We start from the raw sequence: 27,261 nt of genomic DNA on the forward strand, positions 1-27,261 counted from the left end.
GTGTGACACTTAAGGCCCATTAACTTACGTGACACGATGCAGTTTCACCGTTTCTCTTCTTTCCCACCAGCAACTAGAAACCCAACTTGTAACAATCCGGCCCGTTATAAAACTCAGACCCATTTAAGCCCAGCTCGAGGAAAAAAGAAGAAGAAGAAAGAAACACAGGCACTAAACGCACCGTTCTGACAGTTTATTTCCATCTCCTTCTCCTTGCCACAAAACCCCCCCCCCACCCCACCCCCCCCCCCCCGTCTCTCTCACTCTCTCTCTCGTGCTAAAACCCTAGGCCTTCCTCTGTCGACTGCCGAAACCCTAATCGTCGCTCCGTCGTCTCAACACTTTTTCGCTCCGTCGTCTCAACACTTTGTCACTCTGTCGTCTCATCACTTTGTTGCTACGTCGTCGTCTTCTTCTCTCTCTCTCTCTCTCTCTTGCCAAACTTTATCCTCCTGTCACTCTTCCTCTGCCGATCGAAGCTCCATTCCTCGTGGCCATCGTCTTCCACTTTTTCTCTCCATCATCGAATTCTACAACCCAAGGTTAGTTTTTCTCCATTTCATGCTCTGTGTGTGTGTGTGTCTGTTTCTGTGTTGGTGCTTTTATAATTGATGGATTCTTGTAACTCTTCCTCTGCTGATCGAAGCTCCGTTTGCTCGTGGCCGTCTTCTTCATCACTCCGGTGTCGCTCCGTCGTCGACTTCGAGAACCCAAGGTGTGTTCTCTGCAGTTGTTTTCGATTTGGGTTGTGAAAAAACATTGTGTTTGAAATGGGTCTACTACTTTATTGATCTGTATACTATATTTTCTAAGGATCACTGTCAATGCGCTGCTATAGACTGTTCATACGGACCGGGTAAAACCCGGCCCGCACTGGAAACTGGATAACCGGATTTCCGGTTACCGGTTTCGGCCCAGATTTGATCCGGGCCGAAATCCGGATTTTCAAAACTGCATGTATCCGGTCCGGATCCGGGTATGAAATCCGGGTTCCGGATTATAACCCGGTTAACCCGGGTTTATATATATCTAAAGAAAAAAATAAAAAAAACCCTTTTCTCACTCTCTCTCTCTCTCTCTCTCTCTCTCCCCCCCCCCCCCCCCCTCCTCTGATCTCTACGCCGAAATCAGTCTGAGAACTCTCTCCGAAACCCTAGCCATCATCTTCAACCTCGTGCCACGTCTTCATCCGCGTGCCTGGTCTTCATCCTCGTGCCGTCTTCTTCCTCACGTCGCGCAATCGTCTTCATCAGTTTGCTGTGTGCCGTTCGGTCAGTTTTTCTCCTCTCTCTGGGTCTTGCTTAAATGCTTTTCTACTATGTTACCTTTGCTTTGTTCAGAATCTCTGGTTTGTTTGGGTTGTTTTTGCATTTGAAATGGATAGATGGACGATTTTTTTTAATGTGATTTTTGTCTACTGTATTCTGTAGAGAGTTGTCCTGTTTTTTATTTTTTATTTATTTTTTATTTTTTTTTAAATTTTTTTTAATTTTTTTATAATGTAAATTTGATGCTCGACACTTTTGGGTATTTGATTTTCTGTTGGAGGTCAAGCGTGGAGAAAATTTGAGTTTTCTTTTACCAAGGGTCTTTGTGTTCATCTAGAGGAACTGTGACGGTTCTTTTTGCAACGCTGTTCATCTGCGGCTTAGAGGATGTTCTATTCATCTGAGTTTTGAGTTTTGTGATGGGTTTTGAGTGGACCCTGATAAGTGTCCTACAGTTGTTTGGAAAGCTGTTTTATTTTGTGGTTTTCGTAACACTGGTATGATTTGCAGTTGGGCTAATAAAGAGGTTTCATTGGGGGTTCTTTGGTGGTGCTTTTTTAGTTTTCTGTGAATGAATTTATTGTGAACTGTTGTTATTATTATTAAAAATAGTGTGCAAAATATTTAGTCGGTAAATGCATGATATGCATCTTAAACTTGAACTGAGGGTGAGCTTCAAGTAACTTATCAAATGCTCTGTTTTGGTCTAATATTGATTTAGAGAAGATTCAAATATTCTTTAAAGATCACATGGAATGGAGCTGGTGATTTCATTGATGAATTTGTTGTTTATCTTCCGTTTGCATATTGATTTCATTTTTATGAACCAATCCACATGTTTTAGTAAATATTAATGGAACTTTTTTAGTCTGGGCATGCTTGGATAGTAGTAAAAGGATCTAAGTGAAGATGTTTTATTGGTTTTTGAAAAAAAAAAAAAAAAAAGAGTAAAAGTTGAATAAAAATATTATAAAGTTAAAAACATTGTTCGAATATAATTTTTCAATAAACCGGGTTGAACCCGGAACCCGGAATCCGAGTTTTTAAAAAACCGGATTCAACTGGGTTTCGGCCTGGATCTGATCCGGGTTAACCCGGTCCAGGTTCTGGCCCGGATTGAAAACCCGGATTCCGGTTTGGGTGTACCCAGATTTCCGGGTTGGAACCTGGTTGAACAGCCCTAGCTGTAGTGATGGCACTGTCTCGTTTTCTGTATTAAGTTCCCTTTGGAGGTGTTTGTTCTGTGTAGTTAACTGGCATTGGTGTTTGTTCAGTGAGTATAAAGGATGTTTGGATGTAAGATTTTCTTGGCTTTTTAAAATTTTTTAAAGTTTTATGTAGTTTTGTAAATACTAATTAACAATATATTTTTACTGAATTTTTTTGTGAGAGGATTTTATTGGAGTATGAAACAGTGATGGGGTCTAATGAAAATATGAAGGGAAGAAGATTTTGTAAGTGGGTTTTTTATTTTTTAGTTTTGTAGAAGTTGTTTTTAGAAATATGAGGTTTTATTGGTTAAAAAAAATGCATTTTAATGAAAGGGATTACATTTCTTAAAACAATACTTACATTTAGATTAAAATAAAAACTGAAACTTTTGAAAAAACTATGGTTTTCAAACGTGAAAGCTAACTTAATAGCAAGGCAACTCTTTCTTTCTAGTCATTGGCACATGCATTAGCATATATGAAGGAAACATAAAAAAACCCCAAAATCTTCTTTTCTTTATATCATCATAACAAGGATGACTCTAAGAGGCACTCTTTTCTGTAAAGTTCAAAAAAGGAAGAAAAACAGGTGGGGTGAGGGGGGGAGTGGGGATTTACCTATCAAGATTCTAGGTGGACCTTTCTGCACATGCATTAGCATATATGAAGGTGGCGTTTGCTGTCTTTAGTTTAGTGAAATCAGTGGTTTAGATGTCGCTGTTGCATTCCAAAAGGCCTATAGTTTTATATATGTATACACTGTTAATTGATTCTATATCTGAATTGTAAAGGGGAAAACAATATATAGAAGGAATTAAGCAATTAGAAGCTTCCTCAGTGGCATCCTATATATTTGCAAAAGGAAATTAATTCCAGTTTGCCAGCTAGCTAGATGTATAATTAATCATTAATAATTTAATATTATTGCATGCATCCCCATTTATATGATCAGACTTTAAAAACTATTAGCATAATTTTTACATATTTTTTTATTATGAGAATATGAATACGAAGTTCTTACATAATTTTTTTATATTTCCAAACTGCTGTCTTCTATTTTTAATAATCCAAGTTGGGTTATAATGAACCAAGTACACTATGCCCCAAAATACTACTTCACCAATATCCAACCCAACCTCTTTAAATTTCGCTTAACTCCATTACAAATTCAGCATTATAAACACACTCACAAATCCTGGAATGTTTAGAACACCAGCCCACTGATTACACCCTTTCCCACTTCCGACGATGACATTATAGTCAACCTTAAGAAATTTCCATATTTTTCAACCAAGCCATCGAGTCACCCAACTCCAAAACAAATACACAATCATGGACAACTCGGTTTCTTGAAGAACAATGAAGAAAATATAGGACAATTACATGGGTAAAGCAAGAGAGTATCTTACCCAACTCGAAGTGGTGGTCGGCTGGATTTTTGAGTGTGAGGTGGCTCTACAGAGAGGATTCCACAGAGTGAGGCACATGGTTGGATAGGGTGCGGCGGCATCCACGGATCACGGTGACTAGCTTAGTACAAAGAGATAGTTATTGAGAGGGAGAGTTGGAACCGTATACATAGATAAAGAGACCAAGATAGAGAGACGAGGATTTAGAGGCTTACCAAGGTTTCGTGCGACTTTGGGAGTAGCGGAGGAGTTGGGTGGCTTGGAGAGGTGTGGCCTAACTATAGAGAGGGAGAGAGAATGAGACGCAAGTGGGGGAGAGAGAGAGTATGTAGAGCGACACAGAGTGTGTGTTAAAAACAGGCAAAGAGAGAAGAGAGAGACGGGCCGATAGAAAGAGAGGGAGAGGAAGGCTTACTGGGTGGCGTTCGACGTGGAGAATGGTGTTGGTGTTATGGAGCTGCTACAGCTGTGGTTGCGGCGCAAAAGAAGAGAGAGAGAGAACAAAGAGAAGAACTGGCGAGAGATGGGACGAACATAGTGTGATAGATAGAGAGAGCCTCAAAGGGATGTATCAGAGGATTGGAAAGGAGAAGGAGATGGAAATCAGAACGGTGTGTTTAGCACCTGTCTTTCTTTTTTAACTTTTGCGGGCTGGGTTTAAATGGGTCTTAGTTTTATAACGGGCCAGATTATTAACAAGGAAAAATGATACAATTATATCTCTTTTTTACAATTACAACATTACCATAGTTCGTGGCGGCCATGATAGCAGCAACCAGTAGATGACAGAAAAATCCACTCACAGTCGAAGAGATTCCCCATTATCGCTTAAGTGTGAACTGAAATAGGTTTTGCTTTATCTTGAGAGAATGGAAAGGAAAAAAGGAAACCCAAGTCTAAGAAAAGATTTTGCTTTCGTTTATGGGATGTTCTTTTTTTTTTTTTTTTTTTTTTGATGACGAGGTTTCCAAGAACTTTCACTGCCCTAGATAAGGCTCTGGTTCTCGAATAATCCCCAAGGTAAAAGACGTCTCTGCCAGCAAATTTGTCACCTTCACTGAGATGCCTTGTTCGCAAAGACCAGAGATCAGCCAGGAGCAACCCACCTGTGGGTCTCCTTTCAATGCCTTCCTCGCCCAGATTGGGGTCTCTAGGGAGCCTTTTAACCTCCTGCTCAGGAGGGTCGTTTATGGGATGTTTGTTCTATGGGAAAGGAAAATGGGGGGAATATTTTTATTCTTATTTTTTTCACGGGAGATATCGATTATGTACAGCATTATTCACGGGAGATATTGAAAATACTGAAAAGAAAGAAAGCTCAAATAAATGTGCGGTACTGCTGCTTGGTAGTGGCTTATTTAGTTACTCAGTAATGTCTTGGACGTTTTAGTTACTTGCATTTCCTTTATGGAGTGGTATGTGCGGTGATTATAATTACTCAGCAGGCAAAACTTCTTTTCTTCAATAGCTGCAGTGGTGCCTATCTCATAAGAAGAATACATAGTGGTTCAGCTCTTCATGGGAATCATTGAAAGCTTATTAGGTGAGCTGAGGCTCATTGTGGAGGTCAAGTCGTGCAGCTGGGTAAGTACAAGTAGAAGTGGGCGTGATGGTCAAAGTGATGTTTCTTCTTTTCCAAGGAAGGTAGGAAGTAACCGCATGGGGAAAGCACTGAAAGAGTTCTATACATATATATATTTACTGAGAGAGAGAGAGAGAGAGAGGTTACTCACTGAGTATGGAGATTTGACGGGACATGATCAGAAACATGCATATGTAGAAGAGGTACTGCTTGTCAAAATTTGAACGGCGGATGGGACTGGACGGAGAGGCAGGCAGGCATTGGAGAACGTGAAAGAGAAAAAATCTTCAGCAATGAAAGTAAATAATGAGTGAGGGATTTTTTATGTGCAAAGCTGACATGGAAATCAGAATTGGGTCGGAAAACCCCTTTTTCCAAAATTATGTTCGGGTAACATGTGCAGTTTGGAGCTGTCTGCTCAGAAATTTACTGTTTTCGGCCTAATTATGTGTTTTAATAAACTTCTTACTTATTTAAAAATATATATATATATCATTTTCGTCATGTCGGAAGGTGCTTTTCTGGGTTGGGTCAGGTGAACAACCCTACTTGTGAGAAGAAATTATGTTCACAAGTATATTTTGGATTACAAGAACCATTGAAGATAATACAAACAGAAGATTTTCGTCCTGGATTTTCTATATAAATCTATATTATTCGGATAAGATAATATATATATATATATATATATGATAAGTAGGGTTCTTGATATCTAGTTGAATTGGTTTATGAGGAAAGTAAAATTAGAAAAAATAACACATTTCTTTGAAACTAGAGGTTATGAAATTGATAGTTTTTAAATGTGGCTCATAACTTAATGACTTTTGGTTGCTTTTGTCGTGAAGACTTATTGAATTTGACATGGGTGCTAGTAATTAGTAGTTATAGATTGTGATACCCCATATGATGTGTAAGGATATGTGGTGTATAGGATCCCACATTGCTCGAGAATGAGAAGTTTTTTGTCTTTATAATGTTTTAATGGGGCTCCAATTGTATCATTGACTAGTCCTTTTGGAGTTTAGGCCATTTGGTTTGGGCTTTTCATTGGGGCGTTACATATATAGTCAATTGTAATGGTGTAGGCCAATGTCATTAGTTAAACTGTGCAGGATTTGCGTAAGAGTAACATGTGATGTGCTTTGTCTTGTGTGTATATCACAAATACCCTTAGATTTTGTAATGATCGTTCAAATCTTTCTCTTGGGCAATACCTGTTATTCATAAAATTTAAAAAAAAAAGAAAAAGAAAAAAGAAAAAAAAAACTAAAAAAGACCAAAACAAAACAAAACAAAATCTTCTCTTGGGTCAATGGTTTTTTTACTTAAGATTTTCCTTGAAATGTGTTTCTCGGCTTCATTTGTAAGCAACTTATATAAGGCACTTGTTATTGTCGTTGTAAAATTGAATCTTCCGCAAATTCAAATTGGCTTGATATGTGTCATTGTGGCTTCCATTTTTCTAAGTAAGAAACTTGCCTTTACTGAAGAGTCTGTCTAGAACTCATGCTTTACCAGTGTACCATATTCTATCTATCTGGGGCACGTAGATTTATACAACTTGTCTCGATTTTGTACAAGTTTTTAATACTGTATGACACTAAAATTGCACTTTTGTTTTGCAGAAGCGGGATTTGTCTTGTTAAAGATGAATTTAATATCTCAAAATCTTCCCTCCAAAAGTAGAGCCAATAAGACTAAAAGGGAGGATGCTGACGAGCCTTCATCTCTGCAAGGGAATGAAGACGCTGAAAATGAATATTTGGATATTTTAAGGATGACTAAGAGAAAGAAAGAACGCAGGGAAGAGGATGAGAAGTTGGCAATGGAGCAAGACAGAGAAATGAAGAAGCTGGAGAACTCTTTGTTCGGGTCCCTCTATTCACCTGTTGAGTTTGGGAATGAAGGCAAGGAAGACACTCAAGACTGGGCTGAGAATGGTTCTGCTTTGTTCATCATGGACCGAACTGCAAGTGGTGTGCTCTCTGTTTATGAAGAGGATGCAGAATTCCCAGAAAGAACTAATGGTGAGGAGGAAACTAAGCAAAGAAAACCTGTCTGGGCAGATGAGGAAGAAGAAAAAACCAAAATAAATATTGCTCAAGTTAACAGATTAAGGAAACTGAGGAAGGAAGAAGATGAGAGTTTGATTTCTGGTTCCGAGTATGTGTCAAGATTGAGGGCTCAGCATGTTAAGCTTAACCCCAGCACAGATTGGGCCAAACTTGATTCACGAGCAAGTAATGATACATCTTTTGATGATGAGTCATCAGATGAAGAGAATGGGGCAGCACTGGCCCATGGTTACGAGGATGTTGAACCGGTTGAGGATGTCCTTCGAACAAACGAAGACCTTGTTGTGAGGAGCAGTGCAAAATTGTTGCCTGGACTTCTTGAATACTCGAGACTTGTGGATGCAAATACAGAGGATCCTTCTAAAGGTCCAATTAATGCAGTTCAGTTCCATCGGAATGCTCAGTTGCTACTTGTTGCAGGATTGGATCGGGGGCTTAGATTTTATCAAATCGATGGAAAACGGAACACCAAGATACAAAGTATTTTCCTTGATGATTGTCCCATTCGGAAGGCATCTTTCTTGCCCGATGGTTCTCAGGTTATTATAGCAGGAAGGAGAAAGTTTTTCTATAGCTTTGATTTAGTGAAAGCAAGAATTGATAAAATAGGCCCTCTGGTTGGCAGGGAGGAGAAAAGCTTGGAATTTTTTGAGGTTTCCCCTGATTCTAGCACAATTGCATTTGTTGGAAATGAAGGTTATATTTTGCTGGTCTCTTCCAAAACGAAGGAACTGATTGGTACACTAAAGATGAATGGAACTGTTCGATCTTTAGCTTTTGCTGATGGTGGGCGACAATTATTGAGCTCTGGTGGTGATGGACAGATCTACCACTGGGATTTGAGAACAATGGCTTGCATCCATAAGGCTGTTGATGAAGGTTGCTTAAATGGTACGGCTCTTTGCACTTCCTCGAATGGAAAACTGTTTGCAGCTGGTTCAGACAGTGGTATCGTGAATATTTACAACAGAGAGGAGTTTTTAGGGGGCAAGAGAAAACCTATGAAGACCATAGAAAATCTAACCACCAAAGTGGATTTTCTGAAATTTAATAACGATGGTCAAATATTAGCGATTTGTTCTAGCATGAAGAAGAACAGTTTGAAGTTGATGCATGTCCCGTCATTTACGACATTCTCAAACTGGCCTCCCCTCAACAAGTCCCTACATTATCCACGCTGTTTAGATTTCAGCCCTGGTGGTGGCTTCATGGCTATGGGAAATGCAGGTGGAAAAGTGTTGTTATACAAGTTACATCATTACCATCAAGCCTAGAGCCAGGTGTGAGATAGTACTTCATGTCGTATGCCGGGAATCCGTTCTTTATTTGGGGACTCACTTAATATTGTAGTAATTCTAGCTTGTAGTATTGGTTGCAGAAAAGATTTCTGCAAAAATTTTGCTCAATGATGGCTTGTTTTCGTTTTGTTGCACTAATTTTTTTTTTCAGATTTAAGATTTTTGTAACTTAACCAGTCGATTCTTTGTACCGAGTGCAATCCGATGCTGCTGGCATTATTTGATCCTTACCACCTTTTTCAGCTGGACCATGCATAATCCCATTTTTAAACTAGTCAATCTTTGCTGTTCTGCACATTCAGAGAGTTCAGGACTTCCATCTCAACGAAGTTTCGAGCTTCCATGCAGCAACGATTGAATTTTCTCTTTATTTTTATTGCTTTTTTCTTTGGTGGATTTACTGCTTTTCGTGCATCCTCCTCTGACTCAAAATTATACGGACCGACCATCATGAACGAATGAATCAATACGTTCCCCCTTCCTGAATTACAGAACAAGAATCCAAACGCTCCAGACACACCATTAATGACTTTGTTTTCTAATTTCATATTGCTTGATTTGAATCGAATGAAAAATATTTTCCCTTATCTGGGCTTCTTTTTACATAATAATCTGCAATCCTCCATCTCCTTAGTAGCATTAAGATTCAAGGAAATCTTGATACACAAGCCCTTGGTCTTTAGTACCAGTAGTGAAGTTCTCAACCTTGAGTTCTTTGTGGAGATGGAAAAAGAAGGTTTGGGGGGATTCTTTTTGGGTGGGAGGCAAGAGAAGCATTAATTGAAACATAAAACTTTATTTAAACATAATTTAACAAAAAAGTTAAAAACCATGACTTACAAAATAACACATCATTGACTGACATGCTTTCCATTTCTAATGTACAAAGAGGTCGGCCGGATCCAGAAAGAGAAAAAGAAAAGGAAGAAACGTGTTCCTCGATGTAGTGGGAAAGAAGAAAAATGTTGAATCCGTAATCCCAAATTTGCAGTGCCACCCATCGCCAAGCAGAGAAATGCAAAACTTTTAGGACAGAATAATAGAATTATCACTGTAGAAAACTGAAAAGTTTCACTCGAGTTTCTCGATGGTCCTATATTGAGTCAGCTTCTAAGTTCTCCAACAATCCATCGACTATTCCGCAGTAAAAACTTCGCCTTCAAGCTCCCAGATGACAACCTGCCCAGTTGGCAAAGGAAATCAGCAAACTAGCACAGCCTACAGTGACCATTTAAAAAGTTACAATACCAGCCCATAAGATTGACCTTCGGCATATAAAAACCAATGAACAATTATTTTATATAGTAAACCCAACAATGGTTCTGAGAAGAAGAAGAAGAAAACCAATAATATGGACTTATATAGCATTCTCTCTCTCTAAAAAAAAAAAAAAAATTACTGATAACATGTCTATTGCCACAGTTTAAATATATGATCGTGGTGTGTGAAATACAGCATCAAGGTAATTTTATACAAGCCTCTTAATTGTGAATACAGTTCCTACAATTTTTCTTTGAAAATTCAAATGAACTCTTTTCCAAGTGATGCACGCACGCGCGTGTGTCTACATATATCTACACACACACATATATATATATATATATATAATATATGCACGCCTGTTCAAACCTTAAAAAGACCAGGTGCACTGAGCAGCAGTTGATCTACACTAATGCTAAACACCTGATGCAGCTTTGGCCTCACGATCTGTCTTTCCCTGGAACCAATTTGAGCAGCAATAGTAATATGAGACTGAGGAATACTTTAGGATCATCAATATACAAAACCAGATCAGATTAACGGCTTGAAGACCTAAGAATTAATTATATATATTTTGTTGGAAAAAAAAAAAACTCTTAGCCAGAAGCAGCGACATCGTGACTAATTTAACCTCTTAAAAATAAGTTGGAAAGAGAGGGGGGAGGGGAGTATCTCATTATTGCAGAAATCAAAGTCTTGGTTGAAAAAGTCAGAGATTGTAGACTGACTATAAAATGAAAATCAAGAAAGAGGATCTGTCTAAAAAAAAACCTCAGATGTCTTCCGGATCTTCCTTGTAGGAGTTCTCATCGTGACAAGCTCCTCAGCTGCGGTTGGGTGAATACCTACTGTGGCATCAAAGTCTGCCTTGGTCAAGCCAGCTTTCACGGCAACCGCAAATCCCTGGGAGTGTAATACATTATGCAGCCACATGAATAACCAAAATAGTATAAATAACTGAATCTAGAAAAGAAGGGGGGCATTATGTCCCCAAAGACAGAAACCTGCACAATTTCTGGTGAATCGTCTCCACACATGTGCAACCCCAGAACTTTGTTTGTTGTTGCACAGACTATAAGTTTCATGAAGACCCTGTCTGGGAGCCCCGAGAGAGTAGCCTTTAAGGGCCTGAAATTTGCTGTGAATATATCAACGTCACCATATTTTTGTATAGCCTGCGTATATCCATGAAAATCAAGCACTGAAGGGCAATCTTTCAAGTTGCTGATATGCCAAATACACGTTACCTGTTCTTCAGTAAGGCCGACTTGTCCAATTGGTGGCTGGGAAAACACAGCAGAAGGCACGTCTCTATTCAAGGGGGCAAAAAAAGCTAAATATTAGTTCAGACTATTGACCTATTCTAAGGCCATGTTTGGATGTTAAGATGAAATAAGAAATCTCTAAATAGTAGTGAAATAGTTTGTGAATAGTAGTGAAATGGTTTGAGTTAAGATGTTTTATGGGGTTTTGGAAAATGAGAGACAAAAAACTGAAAAAATATTATAAAGTTAAAATATTGTTAGAATATAATTTTCAAAGTTGAATTGCTTTTTGTGTTTTGTTTGGAAGTTTGGAAAAGTTGTAATGTAATGGTAATGATTAGATGAAAAAGTTAAGATTTGAAATTTAAAAGTATTTATGTTTTAGTAGTGTTTGGATGTTGAGATGAAATGAAAAGAGATGAGATGGGATGAGATGAGACCACCTCATCATCCAAACAGGACGTAAATCTGTCCAAACTTCATAGTCAAAGAGGAGCAAGAATGTCACAACATGTCGCACTAATGCCTATTAAAATGGTCTTATAAACTTAAGCAAACAGATCTCGAGTGTTTGAGCAGCTCTCACATCATATATGCTTTTACTTATCCCAAGAAAGCACATAAAGCCAAGTAAACAATGTTCACAGTACGAGGCATGAAATTGACAGTAAGGGCTCATGTTACTGATATCTGGTAATTTTCTTTAAAAAAATAAATTATTAATTAATAAAGGTTAATCTGCACGTTGTAGACATCCTTTGGAGCATTTTTGGAATTAAGAAATATATATTACTTGATCATCAGATGGAAAGATACCTATAGTCAGGTTTTGTTGGCTCATTCTGAAACAAAGTTTTTGTTAATGCCATTCCCTCCATCAAAGCAACCGGTGTGAGATTCAATCTATCTGTAACATCTCCAACTGCCCAAATGGAAGGAATTGATGTGCAGGAGTATTCATCAACCTGAGGAAACAGTAAAGGGAAACATTATATTTGAAGGAACAACACCTAGATATAGATACAAACAAATGAAAATAAAATGAAAAGAAAACCTCATAAGTATCATAATGACTACCTCTATTGCTCCATTCTCGCTCATTTTCACCCCAACTGTCTCCAATCCCAAGTTCTGCAATCAATTTATAGTTTGATAAGTGATTTTCTTTTTTCATACCATCTGACATTTACAAATGCTTTAAAACCGAATGTACGAGTTACATAGTAGGGCATCTTCAGGTTCACCAACTTAACATTTTCCCAGAATCACATCAAATCACTTGATGAAAATCCTGGAATCAAACCTATTCCTTGATGTGACAATATAACAATGGTAATCAATAGCACATGAAGAATTATGTACCAGGGAAAAGCAAAGTACAGAGAAATTTAAAAACCTTTGTATTAGGCCGACGTCCTGTTGCAAACATCACATGCGAAAAACCTTCAACTGTTCCTTTATTTGTCTTCAGAGATAACGACCCATCAGCAGATTTAATGATTGCTTGGGGTGACTCCTCGGTGTGGAACTCAATTCCTCTTAGAGACATTTGTTCTTCAACAAAATCTCTGATCTGCAGGAATACAAGGCACAAGTTTGGATGCAAAAACTTTCATCTTGACAATGTTAAATGTTTTTGATAGGGACAATGTTAAATGTTATTAAATGTCCACTACTATCACCATTCGTGTTTCTCACCTCTTCATCAAAACCCCTCAAAACTTTTTTCTGCCGTATGAATACATGGACACTAGATGTTAAGCCATTGAAGATGCCCGCAAACTCCAGGGCAATGTACCCACCACCAACAATTGCTATTTTCATAGGCTTTGAGGGTAAATCAAGCGCAGCATCTGAATCTATTGCATATTCACTTCCGGGAATTTCAGGGATGAAGGGGCGGCCACCTACTGAAACTAGAATGTGTCTTGCTGAATACAGCTTCCCATCCACATCAACTGTGTGTGGGTCCACAATCTGTGGTTATTTCATTGTGATTAATGCATTGCTTGCAAAAAAGTAAGGTAAACTCGAAATTATATGCACCAATAAGAAATGGAACGTAAGAATCAAGAAAGAAAGAAAACTCCATTATACGAAGATAAACTCCGAGCATCATCCCACCTTTCCACGACCTTCAATTAATGTAACACCAGCATTTTTCAGAATGTTCTTGTAAATACCAGTAAGCCGTTGCAACTCAGCATTCTTATTAGCCATCAAGGTGCTCCAATCATGCTTCGGTTCAGCCTCATATTTCCATCCAAAACCATGACTCTCTTCAAATTCATGAGAAAATTTTGATGCATACACTAGTAGTTTCTTTGGCACACATCCACGAAGTACACACCTGCATCAGAGAGTTTTTTGCAAAAATATTCACAGGTTCATTTTTGTATATTATTTACATCATAAAAGAATAACACCAAGGAGGTGTATCCAAAACTGCTTATTAGTACATCATCTAAAAGGAGTAACACTGAATTGCCTTGGTCAAAAGAAATACAATGATAATTAATCCAAGGCAACACTGAAGTCAAAAGAGAAGAGGTGGATTTGGCCAGCCAAACATGTAGGGTAGCAGGAAAGATAGTCATTGCGGCCACTTGTCCTATACTGACCGAAAGGTCAAAACTATAAATTTTGATATGCTTTTAGATCAAGGAAAACTCATTTCACCCCATCAAAGGTCCGGTCATTCCTCTCTATTCAAAAGCACCGAAACAAACACAAAGGAACTGTTCTCCAACCCACTCGGCCGCTCTTTTGGCATTTAAAGGAAATGGTTACCAAAATTATGAAGAGATAGATTCCAACCAACAAAATATATTGAAACTCACTGTAATTCAAATTCTAGAAACCTCCATTTACAAGGATCCAATTAAAAGGATACAAACAAATGAAAAGAAAGCTACTGTTGTTCTGAGGTTGGGTTTTGAGATGAGAGTAGAGACACACGTCGGGGATAACAGAAGCTCAAATGATATTAGTAATTAAAATTAAAGCATTAGTAGCAAAACAATATCATATTCCTCCAATCATTTCCAATAATAAGTCCCATTCAATTTGCGATCGTAAGAAACCCTACGCACCTATAAGCCTCCAAATAGCAAGTAAACACCATTAAAATCTCGAGTCCCAAAAAGAACACCAAAAGAAAAGGGTAAAGAACATTCAATCCCATCCCTTGACTCAAATTTCATTAAAAGAAAAAGGAAAATTAGAGCCTTGAACAGAATTTCCAAATCCCAATATTGCTACCACACAAAATCTAAAAAAAAAAATCACTTCAAGAACATAATTGATAAATCCAGAAACCTATATGAAAAGAGAGCTTTAAAAACACTATAATCTAAAACTTACGTCCCGCCGACACCTCCAGTGGTTTCGGAAGAAATGGTGGAGAAAGGCAGCTCACAGATAGCGACAGAGGCCCCAGAATTGGCGGCGTAGCGGGAGGCGCGGACACCGCCGCTGCCGGCACCGATGGTGAAGAGGTCGAAGTCATAGTGTCGTGTCGTCTCAGCGCCATTCACGGACTCCGCACGAGCAGAAGCAAAGCCACGGCGGGGGCCGCGGTAGTGAGAGAGGGAACGGCGGTGTTGGAGAGGAAGGCAAGTGAGGGTTGTGGGGTCGGAGGGGAAGCGAGAAGAATAAGAAAGAGGAAGAGAGAGGGAGAGTGGTATGGAAAACTTACTGTAAAGGGTTCGGAGGGATGGTGATGAAAAGGAGTTTGTGAGCTTTGGAGTGGTGAATGTGAGAGAAGTTGCCATTGGCTTCTTTTTGATGCTTCGTTCTCTCAATCTTTGCTTTGATTTCAATAGGAACACAAAGATATACCTTGTGCTCTCTGGGTGGAGATGATTTCGGGCCGTTAATCATACGTGGAGATGATAATAAATTTTCGGGTCAAACATGGTTTTTGTTACTGCAGGGGATTGTCTTCTAATTAAACCGACGTTATCGAGACTTTGTTGTAATTTTCCGCTTCCTTTGTTTTAACACGTGTCATTTAATTTAATTATTATAATATTTTTAATAAAAAAGTATACATTTTTACTAATAATTATTTCTTTAATCATTAAATAAAAATAAATAAATTAAAAAAATCAAAAGTTTGTTTCACTAGCATTTTCCTTATTTGAATCTCCATGTCAGAAAAATGTTGCTGTTATGTGGAGTACACTGTTTAAAATGGTGATGCTGTGATGAATATCATTGCTGTTTTAGTGCAGAATTCCAGTTGCCATGTGATGATGTTTGTTTGCCAATTACTTTGTTGGATGACCATTCTCAACTCATTGGGTTTACATTTCTATTTTCCTACTGGTGGTGGTGTTAGTCTTTATGTCACCCTATTTTGGTGAGATGCTCCAATTGTGGGGAAAACAAAATATCAAATCCTTGAGAATACACTTCCATTCATTGCATTTTCAGTATGAATAATGATATATATAAATTCTAAATTTACAAGTCTCGCACTCATAAACCTTTTATAAAAACAATATACCTTATTATGAAAAGAGAAAACTAGTATGCCGACTGGAGTATACCACTGTTTTTTTTTTAAATAATTTAATTATTAATAAAGTAATTTTAAGTGTATTGATATATTTTTTTTTTACTTAATAATTAAGAAAGTAATTAAAAAATATGAAAAAAAAAATTGAAAAAAAAAACAACAACTGGGCAGCACGCTTAGCGGTATGCTCCTAGCGGCATGCTAGCCGCACCCTTATAAAAAAAAAATGTAAAAATCTATTTTTTCTTAGTAGCACTCACTTTTTTTTACAAAAGAGTTGTGCAAAACTTGTATATTTGCATTATCATTTTAAAACTCAATTAAATATGATAACTCTTTCTTATTGTTGTCAAATATGACAGTGTACAAGTAGTTTTATAATCTGACATATCACATCAAATTATGTCAATTTATAAATTTATTTTTATAAGATTTATTATAGTTAAAACATTTCTTTTTCCAAATACACTATATAGTTGGTAAGTTTAACAATTATAGGCATTAATGACGGATTAATTTCTAAAGTTGTTGGAGAACCAATCTATATATTAACAATACAACATATATGAATTTTTATTAGGAGTGTCAAATCGTGTTAACGAGTCGTGTTCGTGTCGTGTCAAAGTATATATATTATATTATATAGGTCAACACAAACCTGACCCATTAAGCTTATCGTATTAAAATCTCAAATCATAATACAACCTATTAACATAATAGGTCGTGTTGTATCAATCCGTTTTGACCCATTAGTGACTATTACGAAATAGGTTAACAAGACACAATACGATCTATTTCAAACTGTTTATGTAAATGGGTTGAATAGGTTCAAAATTAACCAGTTTGACCTGATTAAATTTAACATAATTTTATATAAATGTTAAAATCATAATATCTATAAAAATTCTAAAACTAATTATAACTCCAAAATTACAATCCAAATAATAAAAATATTGAAATTGAAATTCTAACAATTTTATTTTTAGGTATAAAGGTATAATTGTAACTTTAACTTTCTTAACATGTCATAATGGGTCCAAACGGGTTGATCTGTTATCAACCCATTAAGCAATCGTGTCTTAACAGGTCAACCCGTTTTGACACGAACCCGTTAAGACTAAACGCTAACCCACTATTATCGTGTCGTGTTCGTGTTGGATTAACGGGTCATGTAACATATTACCACCCCTAATTTTTACGATAAAAAATGTCTGTTTTTCCATCTTAATCTTTTGTAATGCTAATACTGTTAGAACTTAGGTGATCATATGGTTAATTAGGTTTAGTTAGCTCAAGTACTACCGAGCAAAGCTGGAATCTTCTGGGGATTAGTTTGCTAGCAAGTAGCAAAGCTTAGCTCTGCCGTATATATACAAAAGTTGTAAATAAAGATCAACTTCATGATCATCTGTATAGAAGTTCGATTCAATCGAATAAATTACATTTTGCTTTCTATTTTCTTTGTTCTTCATGTTCTGGAAGTGCATCTTTGATCTTAACCTCGTTCTCATAGCTTCAAACTTCTTCATGGTATCAAAGAAAAAAAATGATTTTCCTGCACAATTAATATCTACCATTTTCTTCAATATATATCATGTCTCCTTCCTCTTTCTCCATCGATCGTGGAGATAGTCCTGGATCTATATATTACTGACGATTCCATTTTTAAACCTTCCTGTTCATCAAACCCTTTGTATGGATGGAACCAGGAATCGATGCAACAACATCATCTTATCTTGGCTTTTGAATTTTCTTTCCAAGAAGATAGCTAGCCAATAGCGTTCTAATTGTGTACTAATCATCCCCACAGCAATGACCAACAAATATTTTAAGCTCCAGAAAAATTAAGCAATCTCATCTCTTACTCAAGATCATCAGCTTTCCGTAAAATGTTGATAGAATTAATTATTATTTGAGGAAATATAGATTAAAGGAAATGAATAATTAAGAAACAAAGTACATACACACAACTGGAAACACAGAAGCTGGTAGTTTTGCTACAACAGATAGATGGGGAAGGGCCAAACTCTTTAGGCCTTTTCTACATTCCCTTTGAACTAGAAATCTTTCTTAAAGGGACAGACCTGACTCCTCATCCTCGTCAAGAGAAGACGTGTAAATAGTATAGAATATCCATATGAGACCGAACACACCAAACAGGATCCAACCAAGAAGGTTGTTGCTCAATCCAAAGGGAAGACCTGTCCCTTCTGTGCTCATTCTCTCGTCCACCAGAGCCATGGCTGGGCTCGACATGGTCGCCGCGCAGGCCGCTGCAATCAGTGACGCACCCATGCCCATCTTTGAGCCGTTACTCTCCTGCGCACAAGGCTTCTTCTCCATTGAACATCTCACTTTCCCCATCTTCGCCATTGCTGGCAAGGCTGGAACGACCATATTTTCAAAGTTATGAACAGAAATTGCTTGGCAATGAACCTAAAACCTACCCAGTACTGACATAGTTTTACTCCCCAAAAAATAATACTGGTGTAACTAAATCCAACCCTTTTTGTCTTTCAACTTGAATATCAAAGGCAGTTTTCTTAATTATCATGAAAATTTTGTGGTAATGTAATAATAATCTTTTGTCAGCTCCCTCTCCCTACTATGATAAGCAATTGAAAGATTTCAGAAAGGCTTGATTCATGAAGTCGAGTAAAAGTGAAAAGCCTTACCAAGAACTGGTGAGGACGAGACCCGAACCAAAGGCTTGTGTACGAGACCCGTGATGGAGACTGAGGTGGTGATGGTTGCCATTTCTCTTCAAAATTTGGTAGAAAATTGACTGGGACTTGAAATAAAATTATGTGCAGAAGAACAAGTGCTTCCGTGGGGAAGGAGTTTATTTCATTATGTTGGTAAAGAATCTACAAAGTTTTATTATTGGTCCAAAATCTGTGAAATGCACCACACAAACTTGGATAGAAACACGGCCTCTCATTGGATATCCCATATCCGCAGAAACCCAATCGGTTTTGTCCACGTGTCACATAATCCGTGGAGAACCAATATATTGCTCTCAAAAGCCCAAGGCCTGTTTAGGAAAGACAAAAAAGAGAATTATACTGGAGAAACAGACTTTTTAGTTTCTTAGCCCGCTGCTGATGAAGCATGAAGGGTCTGTTTTTTATCATCATTTTCATCCAATGGGGGCGAAACACGTACACGCAACTGTGAGTTCGACTGGTGAGTGAGAGCATTCACAAGCTTGAATAGAGCATTCATAAGAAAAGATACCAAATTTAAGTCTCAGTATTGAGTGTAAGGTGTTTGAAATAATCAAGTGGAAGTATCTCAACTGAGCTATGTACATGCAAGAAGCAACCTGCCAACCACCAATCCATAACAGCATACCCCAGGGACTCTTATTTTTCAATTCAACTTATTGCTATTAATTGACTCAAAACTCCTAGAAGATTGCGGCCGGAAAATTTTGGCAAAAAATGAGTTTAACTTTACAAGAGGAAACGCTGATGGAAAAGAAAGAATTGAGTGAACAAGTGCAGATCCTAGAACACGAAGCAACTAGTTATGTGGGCATGAGTCAGTCGGTTTGTGCCGCTAGTCATGTGTGGTAATTTTCTATCCATGGATATTGCACTGTTGCAAATAAGGGTGGTCATACTGGACATATTGGCTCCAATAACCCTTATACCTCCCGATGGCAATGTCCAACCACGGTTTCATAACTCCATCATAGTGTATCACTGCTGCCTGCTCAATGTCACCTCGTCTGACAGTGGAGTCATAACCCAGCCCTAGGGCATGCCATCGCCTGTCCAAAGCCACTGTCTGGTTATAGAAGGTAATCCAACCTAAGGGCAGACTCCCAACTTTCCACAATGGCCTCTTATAACCCTGCAATCAGCCACCCAGCAAATCAGTGTTAGAATAAGCTTCAGATATGCACTAATTCACATTTACACAACTAGGAATTTATGTAGTGATCATATGGTAAAATTTGAACAGCACAAAACCTTAAAAGAGAAAACAAAAATAAATATATAGAGGTATGAGGAAAATCTCTATAAGAAAGAAGATACCAGCAGCTAATCAACAAATTCCACACATAAATACATAGGAAATAATACAATCATCTGCGTTGGATGTGTTCCTAATGAAAGACAGAGAGAACATAATTCCACATTACATAAGCCTGTAAGAAAATGCGAGGATGTGTATAAAACATTTACCAATTGCAAGTATTTATGGTAGATTGCAGTTAAATCTTGTCGTCTCCATTCTCGCAGATCAAACAAATTCATCCCAAATGCCCAAGGGCATACATTGACATGAAACTTCTTTGCAACAAGTGGATCGGAAAAGTTGATGAGTGTATCCATCCGACGAAGTAGAGCTTCATTTTCATGACAAATCTCAACTGCCCCATTTACCTTACCCTTCATGTCAATGCTCCATAGTTCAGTTATATCCCTTTGCACCACCACATCATGATCAAAAAACACAATCTTATCCAGTGCCGGAAAGATATCTGGCAGATAGAAACGAAGGTGATTCAGTTCAGAAGTATATCTTGGATCACTGGAACTTTGCTGCTTCAATGTTGTATTATACTTGGTGGACAACCATTCAAAATTGTCTATGCTCTGGATTTGGATGGTGGCTTTGCCAGGATGATTCAGTAAGAACCACATTGAAATTGCTGGAAGATTGAGATAATTGGTGACGACATGAAAAACAATTTTCTCCGACTCCTGCAAATTGTTCAGCACAAATGAAGGTCAGGGTTTCTGGCAGCTATTGTAAGCTGACTCAGGCATGAAAGTTAGTTCAAATAGCCTCCAGTGCAGGTATCCATAACAACTTATCACAGCAATGGGGTTCATGCATACGCAATAGAATCCCGTAGTCTGGTATAAAATTAAGGAAATACTAAATAGTTTATTTATAAAAAAATATTAGTAATAATCACTGTTCACCCCCTTCCCCCAACCAAAAAGGAAATTATTTGAACATTAAAAAAACACAGTACAATAGTATTGTTTAGGCCAAGATGAATTTGTGTGCAAAACTGTTGTTCCCCTCAACAGGGTTCACCTAACTTACATTGCTTTTTATTTTTTGTTGCTTCCTCCTCTTTTTTTATTTTTCTGTCTTTTCTGCTTCACCTTCTTTTTAGTCTTGTTCCTCCTTTTCTTTCTCCCTTTTTGGTGCTTTGCATCTTTGTAAGGGATGCATTATGTGGGACGCAAAACAGAAACTGAGAATCAAGGCAAGCTGTGGCAGGAAGAGGCCATTGGATATGCATTGTATGGTTACAAAAGGGACAATTGATAACCCCATTCTAGATCCAGCGTTGGATTGACACGAATTTGTCTAACTGGGGTCAAGCAAGGGTTTGGGAGAATTCTGATTGTACTATACATGACAGCTTAGAACTCAATCACAGTTTGATGATATTGGAGCATGCATGATTATCAACAACTATGGAGCACATTAATCATTGATGTGCACAAGTGTCCTTCAATGCAGACAACTTAATTATTTTCAAAACTTTTCAAATTGTGCCTTTTCTTTTAGCAATACCGCAAACTATCCATCTGTAAATCAAAGCATAAAAGATCTTGTACCCAAAAGCTGATGCAATTTACCATAGTAGTGGAGACAGTGGAGTTCACAACAACCGCGCAAGCCAGAACATTATCAGAGAAGACAGCATAATGATATAGCTCTGTATCTTGCAACTTTTGTTGGTTAGGGAGCTGTCTCTCCTCAGGCTGCAGGGCAAAGTATTCTGCAGTCAGCCGCATAGAAAGGCAATGAAGACCTTTTGGAGTCGTCCTTGCAGCTACGTGAATAAGATATGTTGCCTGATTCTTCTGCGACTGAACCTGTCCATCCGCATTTAGAGCCATAGCACGGAGTTTATAGACCATAGCAGAACAGTCAGGGAAAACACTGCTAGCTTTCGTCAATGTAGCTTCCATAGATCTCATTTTCTGCAAAGAACTGCAAATTTCACTGCTTTTAAGATTTTTTTTATTAAAAAAAAAAAAAAGACTTATTTAAACCCTGCCTGCCTAAATCAGAGCTTGCCGTGGTTTCCTTTTTAATAACTTCAATTGATAAACAAACAACCACTCCATGCTTATCTACTGACCAGAATTTCAAATTTTCATTCCATGTGTACACTAAAGCAACGTAATAAAAATCAGTGGATATTTTTACCTCCTTGACAAATTTGAGTCCTTGATGGCTTGACCAATTGCTCGTTCCACCTCTCTAATCGCCTGTTTCAACTCTTTCACTAGGTGGGAGTTGGTGCCCGGCGGTATGAAATGCAAGTATGCTTTGGCTCTAATCACTTGATCCTTCATCTCTGTTACCATCTCATCCACCACTTTCTTTGACTGACAGCATAAGTGCTTATCATGCGAGACACTTGTTTGATTACAGTCTCCATCTCTCATCTCTTTATTCTTCTCATTGATCATTTGCTGGTACTGAGAGTGTGCATTTTGTTCGTGTTCAATTGCTGTTTGACTGGAATGCTCCTGCGACCAATCCTAAATTCAGAACAGAGGGTACTGCTAGTGTTTTATTCAACTCAATAATGAATGGATGCTCATGCTTGGACATACCAAAGTAGATTAAATCACACATAAATATTTCAAAAATTAAACTTACAATTATTTCGAGGTCCCCCATTTTTGTGATAATAGAGATTAGTTCAATTATTCCCAGTCCAATCCCCAAATAAAGAACTTTGAGATATTGACCGAGTGGAAAACAAAAAAATATGCTCAAATGCATCAGCATGAAGATTTTCTTTGCAACGGTGTCCATCTTTGGGCTGGAGACCTTGTACTCACAATATATCCAGTCATGATACTTTTAAATTGCACATCAATGCAAGCACTTGAACTAATAGATATAATGGGGATTAAGTGCCACAAATCCATGTAAAATCATCAAAGGTTTGATGCAACCCAGGATTACTGGAATAAGAACATTCCAATTGATATTAAGTCCTAATCTATCGCTATGCTGAACAAAGAGTTTGTCCAAACCCTAAGAAAATGACTTTTGAAGAGAATTTAACAAAAGAAATAGCAACACCGGCAGTAACAAAGCAGCATAGGAGCATAGAGAGCACTTCCAGTATTAGGATAAACTGAAGTTTGTAACCAATCTAGAAGCTAGTACATGGAATCGGAATCCAGATTTGTCTCAAGCGATTAACTACTCATGTGCATCTAGGACACAATTACATCGTCAAGAAAGTGGTAGTTTGTAATTGATATTTGATACCATAAGCATGATCTGGTCACAAAACTGTAAATATAATGAAAAGTAACGACGGCAAGGCTAATTCAACTAAATGAGAAGCACAATATCTTTTTTTTTTAAAAAGGACCAGACTGTGCAAACACGTCTTCTACCCAGTTAAACCCCAGACCCACAAGAGGCACCATATCTTCAGAGCTAAAAAGAAACCTTCAACTAAAGACAGCAAAGCAGACTGAAATCTTGGAAATTATTGATGCAACTTTAGATCCAACAAAAAAGTTAATTGTAATGCACTGCAGCTCAAAAGGTTATAGGTATCCCCAAACATTAAGGTGCTCTTCCAAAGAAAACATGGAAGGGTGTGATGTTATTAAGGTATGCACACCATATTCAACAGTATATTCAGTCTTATCCCCAGATTATTGCAAGCCACATTGTATACTACTTCATAGGCCAGCTCATATTTCCTCTTTATATTACCCTATCCTTGTCCATGCAGCAGTAGCACTCTCCACATAAATGATATCACCTCCCACCATGAAGCCTTAAATTGAGTCAGGAAAACCTAGATTGCTTTCTTCTTCTTCTTTTTGTTTTGTTTTTGTAAGTAACCAGTTCAAATACTGATGCCTAATCCAGGATCCGGGACATTATAAAATTAGTATCATACAGATAAGAATAGGTTGCCCTTAGTTAACAGATAAAAACTCTTTCTACCATGATGATTGATGCAAGTAAATACCCAAGCCCGTATTGTTATGTTTGTATACTTGTGTTCTACATCTTATTATATAGTGTAGAACTATAAACTCTATATGAGCATCATTGTTCCATGGGGTGAAATTTCCCCAAAATGGTAGTTTATCATGAGGGACCTTACGTGTACAAGAATAGTTGCCAATGCGATTTTGTTTACTATGATCATAATTACAGCCTCCTCTAAAATAAGTGAAGTACAAACATACCTCTTCCCCATTCGTGGATGATAATTCGCTCTGCTGAGATTTCTGACCTTCTTTTCTTTCAAGATTAGTTTCTGAAACTTGGTACAATTGCAAATTATAGTCAAATCAACTGTCAATCCCAGACAGAAAGAAGAAAAGAAGAAAAGAAACAGAAATCATAAACCTAATGATACCAACCATTTCTCTCCGAAAACTTAATTGAGTCTCCAGCATTTTCAGATTCCTGACTATCGTGATTTTCAATAGAACTATAACTCACTCCAGATCCCAAGTTCCTATCTTCATAAACAACTTGTTTTGGCTCTGTCAAGTCTTCACCTGATTCCTAGATTAAAAAAAATGGAGACCCAAATCCACATACATAAATACTAATTAAAAAATTTTCTAAAACCAGAACATTAACACGAAGTTGTTGCTTTAAATCACCTGCTCAACGGCATTAAGCCTCAAAGCAGCATCTGTCTTATATTTCTGCACAAACAAACAAATTCTATCTTCACTCTCCATAGTGAATACACAGAATCCATACTCCAGTTGGTTAAGAAGGTCTAGAAACATTATTGTTTTTTACAAGTAACAGAAAAAAATTATAAACCTTAGATATATGATAAATGTTCATCATCTTTAACTCGGAAGAAAGTAAAACCTCCACTACACTGATCCTAAGCAGGCTTTCATCTCTCTCGAACAAAACCAATACTTTAATCAAATCACAAAAATTCAAGGTATCATTTTCTTACATTTTCATCGTTTTCTCAAAAACCAAACAGAGCGTGACAAACAAGAATCTTGAAAAGAAAAAAAAAAGGATCACGAAAGGAAATATACATACAATATTTGACAAGTCCTGAACAAATTCTTCCCGTCCTGCGAAAATAGAAAAGAAATGTCACAAATGCACTGTCAATCACTATTCATTTTTTTGATCGGTCAACAAGATTGTGTTGATCACAAGAACAGGCAAGAACCCAAGTATACGGCACCAATCACTATATTCATTTTAAGTCTGCACTATCAAATCACGTACACGCACACACGTTTCTATATAGGATGCGTATATAATATACACATTGTAGATAAAAACATAGAATACCTATATGAGAAAGATTTTTAAGCCTTTGGGAGAAGAAAACAATGGGAGCGAAAACAGAGACAGCGAGTAGAGAGAGGATGAGAATCCTCTGGCATCGAAGAATCAGCTTCATCAATGAGACAAGCAGACGACGAAACTCTCTCCCAGTCTACTTCGCCAAACGAACATTTCCCGGATTCAATACGACACTGGATTCCTCGCTTCAACCACGAGGAACAGACAGAGGGAGACCAAAAGAAAAAAGAAAAAGAAAAATAAAGAATCTTGGGTTTCAGATACTCCTTTTTTCACTTCGAGTTTTAGAGAGAGAGATAGATGGAGAGGCTGTGAGCTCCGGCCATGGCGAGGGGAAGGTCGTTGTTTTTTTATTATTTATTATTTTGTATTATTTTATTAAATCAATAAAAAAATATTTTGCGAACGTTGATTGGAATACGCTGCGGCATTTATTTACTTTCGGGGTTTGCAGTTGCACCGGGATTTGGGAAGCCAGGAACTGATCGCCTATGCATGTTCATTGTTCAATGGTTCTATATTAATATATTATATAGAATTTTTTTTTAGAATTTAAATATATTATTAGAATTATGGATCTTATAAAAATAAATTAAAATTTTAATTTAATTTAATGTAATATGTTAGATCTATTTTATTATAAGAGTAATTTTATAATTTAATGTCTTACATTAAATTACGTTAATTTATAAATTTAATTTTATAAAATTTCTTTATAGTTAAAACATTTTTAAATCTATCTAATAAGATTTCTATATTCAATATTGGTGGTTTTAATTTATTACAAAAATTATTTTGAGAAGTTTGATTATTTCTAAAAATTTTGTAGACGTGCATGAAGGGTATGGGGATTGATCCAGGTAGAAGAGTCACACATATCATATCCTTGGGGCACGAGGAACGTGCATGTGTTTTATTAATTATTTAATAATTTAGCATCATATACATACATAGGATGAAAATAAATAATATTTAGAAAATATTTGAATGAGCTTTGTTGCTCATCATCTCCACATATAATACATCATAATTTTTCTAATTTTTTTAAAATTTTTTTAATTAATATTTTTTGTCTTGTTTTATTCTTCCTAAACTAATTAAGTTTTTTTACTCATGATCCATATACCACACATTTACTAAGATAAAAATTAAAAATTAAAAATTAAAAAATTATGTGTGATGCATGGTATGAGGATGATGAGCATAATTGTTTTATTTGAATATAAACACATGATATTCTATTATGAGAAATGCTACTCATCATCTCATATCACACACCAATATATAATTTGTCATTTTTGTCATTCTATGTAAGTATACATATTTACATATCAATATATATGTAAAAAGACCTAATGTTCTGCCAAGTAAGATCTTGAAACTAAAATATTTTCCTCATTCATCCTTTTTTGAAGCCAAAATTGGATCCAACCCTTCCTACATCTGGAGGAGTATATATGCAGTAAATAATTTAGTAGAGGAATGATCTTTATGGAGGATTGGCAATGGACAACAGGTGAGAGTTTGGAATGATAGATGGATTCCTCAATCATCATCTTTTTGAATGCAAAGTTCTATGCAAGAGTTAAATAGTGATGAAGATGTTTATGCACTTATTAATCCAGATCATCAGTGTTGGAATACACCTTTATTGATTCCATCTTTAATAGCATAGAAACAGATATTGTGAAGAAGATTCCTATCAATGCTTATAATTGTCCAGACATAATCATTTGGAGATGCTCAAAAAATGGTATGTTACTTCATTTTTTGAGAAATCTTTATCCATCCAAATTTGGTAATGCAATAAGTTAAACAATTACTGATAGAGTATCAAGAAGGTCAAGCTTCAAATATTACTTCTAGAGGTGCCTTAGTAAGTAGTATTACTAGTTGGCAAACTCCTCCTATAAGCATTTATAAAGTGAATTGGGATGCTGCAGTCAAGCATAAGATTGGTAGAGTTGGTATTGATATTGTTATAAGGGACTTTGAATGAAGGTTGGTGGCTTTCAGAAGTTTGCAAAAATATATGCTTACTGATTCT

General features: G+C 37.0%; 4 protein-coding genes and 1 long non-coding RNA gene across 8 annotated transcripts; 1 reads left to right on the forward strand and 4 right to left on the reverse strand.

The window, feature by feature from the left end:
- Window positions 1–243: 243 nt before the first annotated feature.
- LOC122305276 (U3 small nucleolar RNA-associated protein 18 homolog) lies at window positions 244–9,073 on the forward strand. 3 transcript variants are annotated; one of them, XM_043117673.1, is made up of 4 exons: window positions 245–542; window positions 647–715; window positions 1,132–1,271; window positions 7,096–9,073. In XM_043117673.1, exon 4 carries the CDS (start codon window positions 7,119–7,121, stop codon window positions 8,817–8,819), a length of 1,701 nt encoding a protein of 566 aa, XP_042973607.1. In that variant the 5' UTR covers window positions 245–542; window positions 647–715; window positions 1,132–1,271; window positions 7,096–7,118; the 3' UTR covers window positions 8,820–9,073. The 3 variants fall into 3 exon arrangements, with proteins under 3 accessions (XP_042973606.1, XP_042973608.1, XP_042973607.1); XM_043117672.1 differs by having other exon boundaries at window positions 244–715; XM_043117674.1 differs by lacking the exon at window positions 1,132–1,271 and having other exon boundaries at window positions 244–542.
- LOC122305278 lies at window positions 4,818–5,326 on the reverse strand. Its single transcript, XR_006241067.1, has 2 exons — window positions 5,141–5,326; window positions 4,818–5,055 (listed from the first exon to the last, which is right to left on the reverse strand). It is a non-coding gene; the product is annotated as an uncharacterized LOC122305278 (long non-coding RNA).
- Window positions 9,074–9,619: 546 nt separating the features above from the next.
- On the reverse strand, window positions 9,620–15,248 carry LOC122305277 (glutathione reductase, chloroplastic-like). The gene is made up of 11 exons (XM_043117675.1): window positions 14,732–15,248; window positions 13,493–13,718; window positions 13,067–13,345; window positions 12,765–12,941; window positions 12,446–12,499; window positions 12,185–12,333; window positions 11,351–11,414; window positions 11,108–11,278; window positions 10,875–11,006; window positions 10,473–10,560; window positions 9,620–10,022 (listed from the first exon to the last, which is right to left on the reverse strand). Exons 1-10 carry the CDS (start codon window positions 15,139–15,141, stop codon window positions 10,519–10,521), a joined length of 1,704 nt encoding a protein of 567 aa, XP_042973609.1. The 5' UTR covers window positions 15,142–15,248; the 3' UTR covers window positions 9,620–10,022; window positions 10,473–10,518.
- A 2,521-nt stretch (window positions 15,249–17,769) lies between these two features.
- On the reverse strand, window positions 17,770–18,757 carry LOC122305281 (photosystem II reaction center W protein, chloroplastic-like). The gene is made up of 2 exons (XM_043117682.1): window positions 18,566–18,757; window positions 17,770–18,274 (listed from the first exon to the last, which is right to left on the reverse strand). The coding sequence occupies exons 1-2, from the start codon at window positions 18,645–18,647 to the stop codon at window positions 17,961–17,963; spliced, it is 396 nt and encodes a 131-aa protein (XP_042973616.1). The 5' UTR covers window positions 18,648–18,757; the 3' UTR covers window positions 17,770–17,960.
- A 348-nt stretch (window positions 18,758–19,105) lies between these two features.
- Window positions 19,106–25,650, reverse strand: LOC122305279 (probable galacturonosyltransferase 6). Of its 2 annotated transcripts, none has more exons than XM_043117676.1 (9): window positions 25,200–25,650; window positions 24,939–24,973; window positions 24,533–24,577; window positions 24,284–24,431; window positions 24,107–24,183; window positions 22,080–22,405; window positions 21,503–21,860; window positions 20,084–20,605; window positions 19,106–19,748 (listed from the first exon to the last, which is right to left on the reverse strand). In XM_043117676.1, the coding sequence occupies exons 1-9, from the start codon at window positions 25,309–25,311 to the stop codon at window positions 19,473–19,475; spliced, it is 1,899 nt and encodes a 632-aa protein (XP_042973610.1). In that variant the 5' UTR covers window positions 25,312–25,650; the 3' UTR covers window positions 19,106–19,472. The 2 variants fall into 2 exon arrangements, with proteins under 2 accessions (XP_042973610.1, XP_042973611.1); XM_043117677.1 differs by having other exon boundaries at window positions 24,107–24,177; window positions 25,200–25,649.
- Window positions 25,651–27,261: the final 1,611 nt, after the last annotated feature.

This window comes from Carya illinoinensis, chromosome 3, assembly GCF_018687715.1.
Source record: "Carya illinoinensis cultivar Pawnee chromosome 3, C.illinoinensisPawnee_v1, whole genome shotgun sequence".
Classification (NCBI taxonomy): Eukaryota; Viridiplantae; Streptophyta; class Magnoliopsida; order Fagales; family Juglandaceae; genus Carya; species Carya illinoinensis.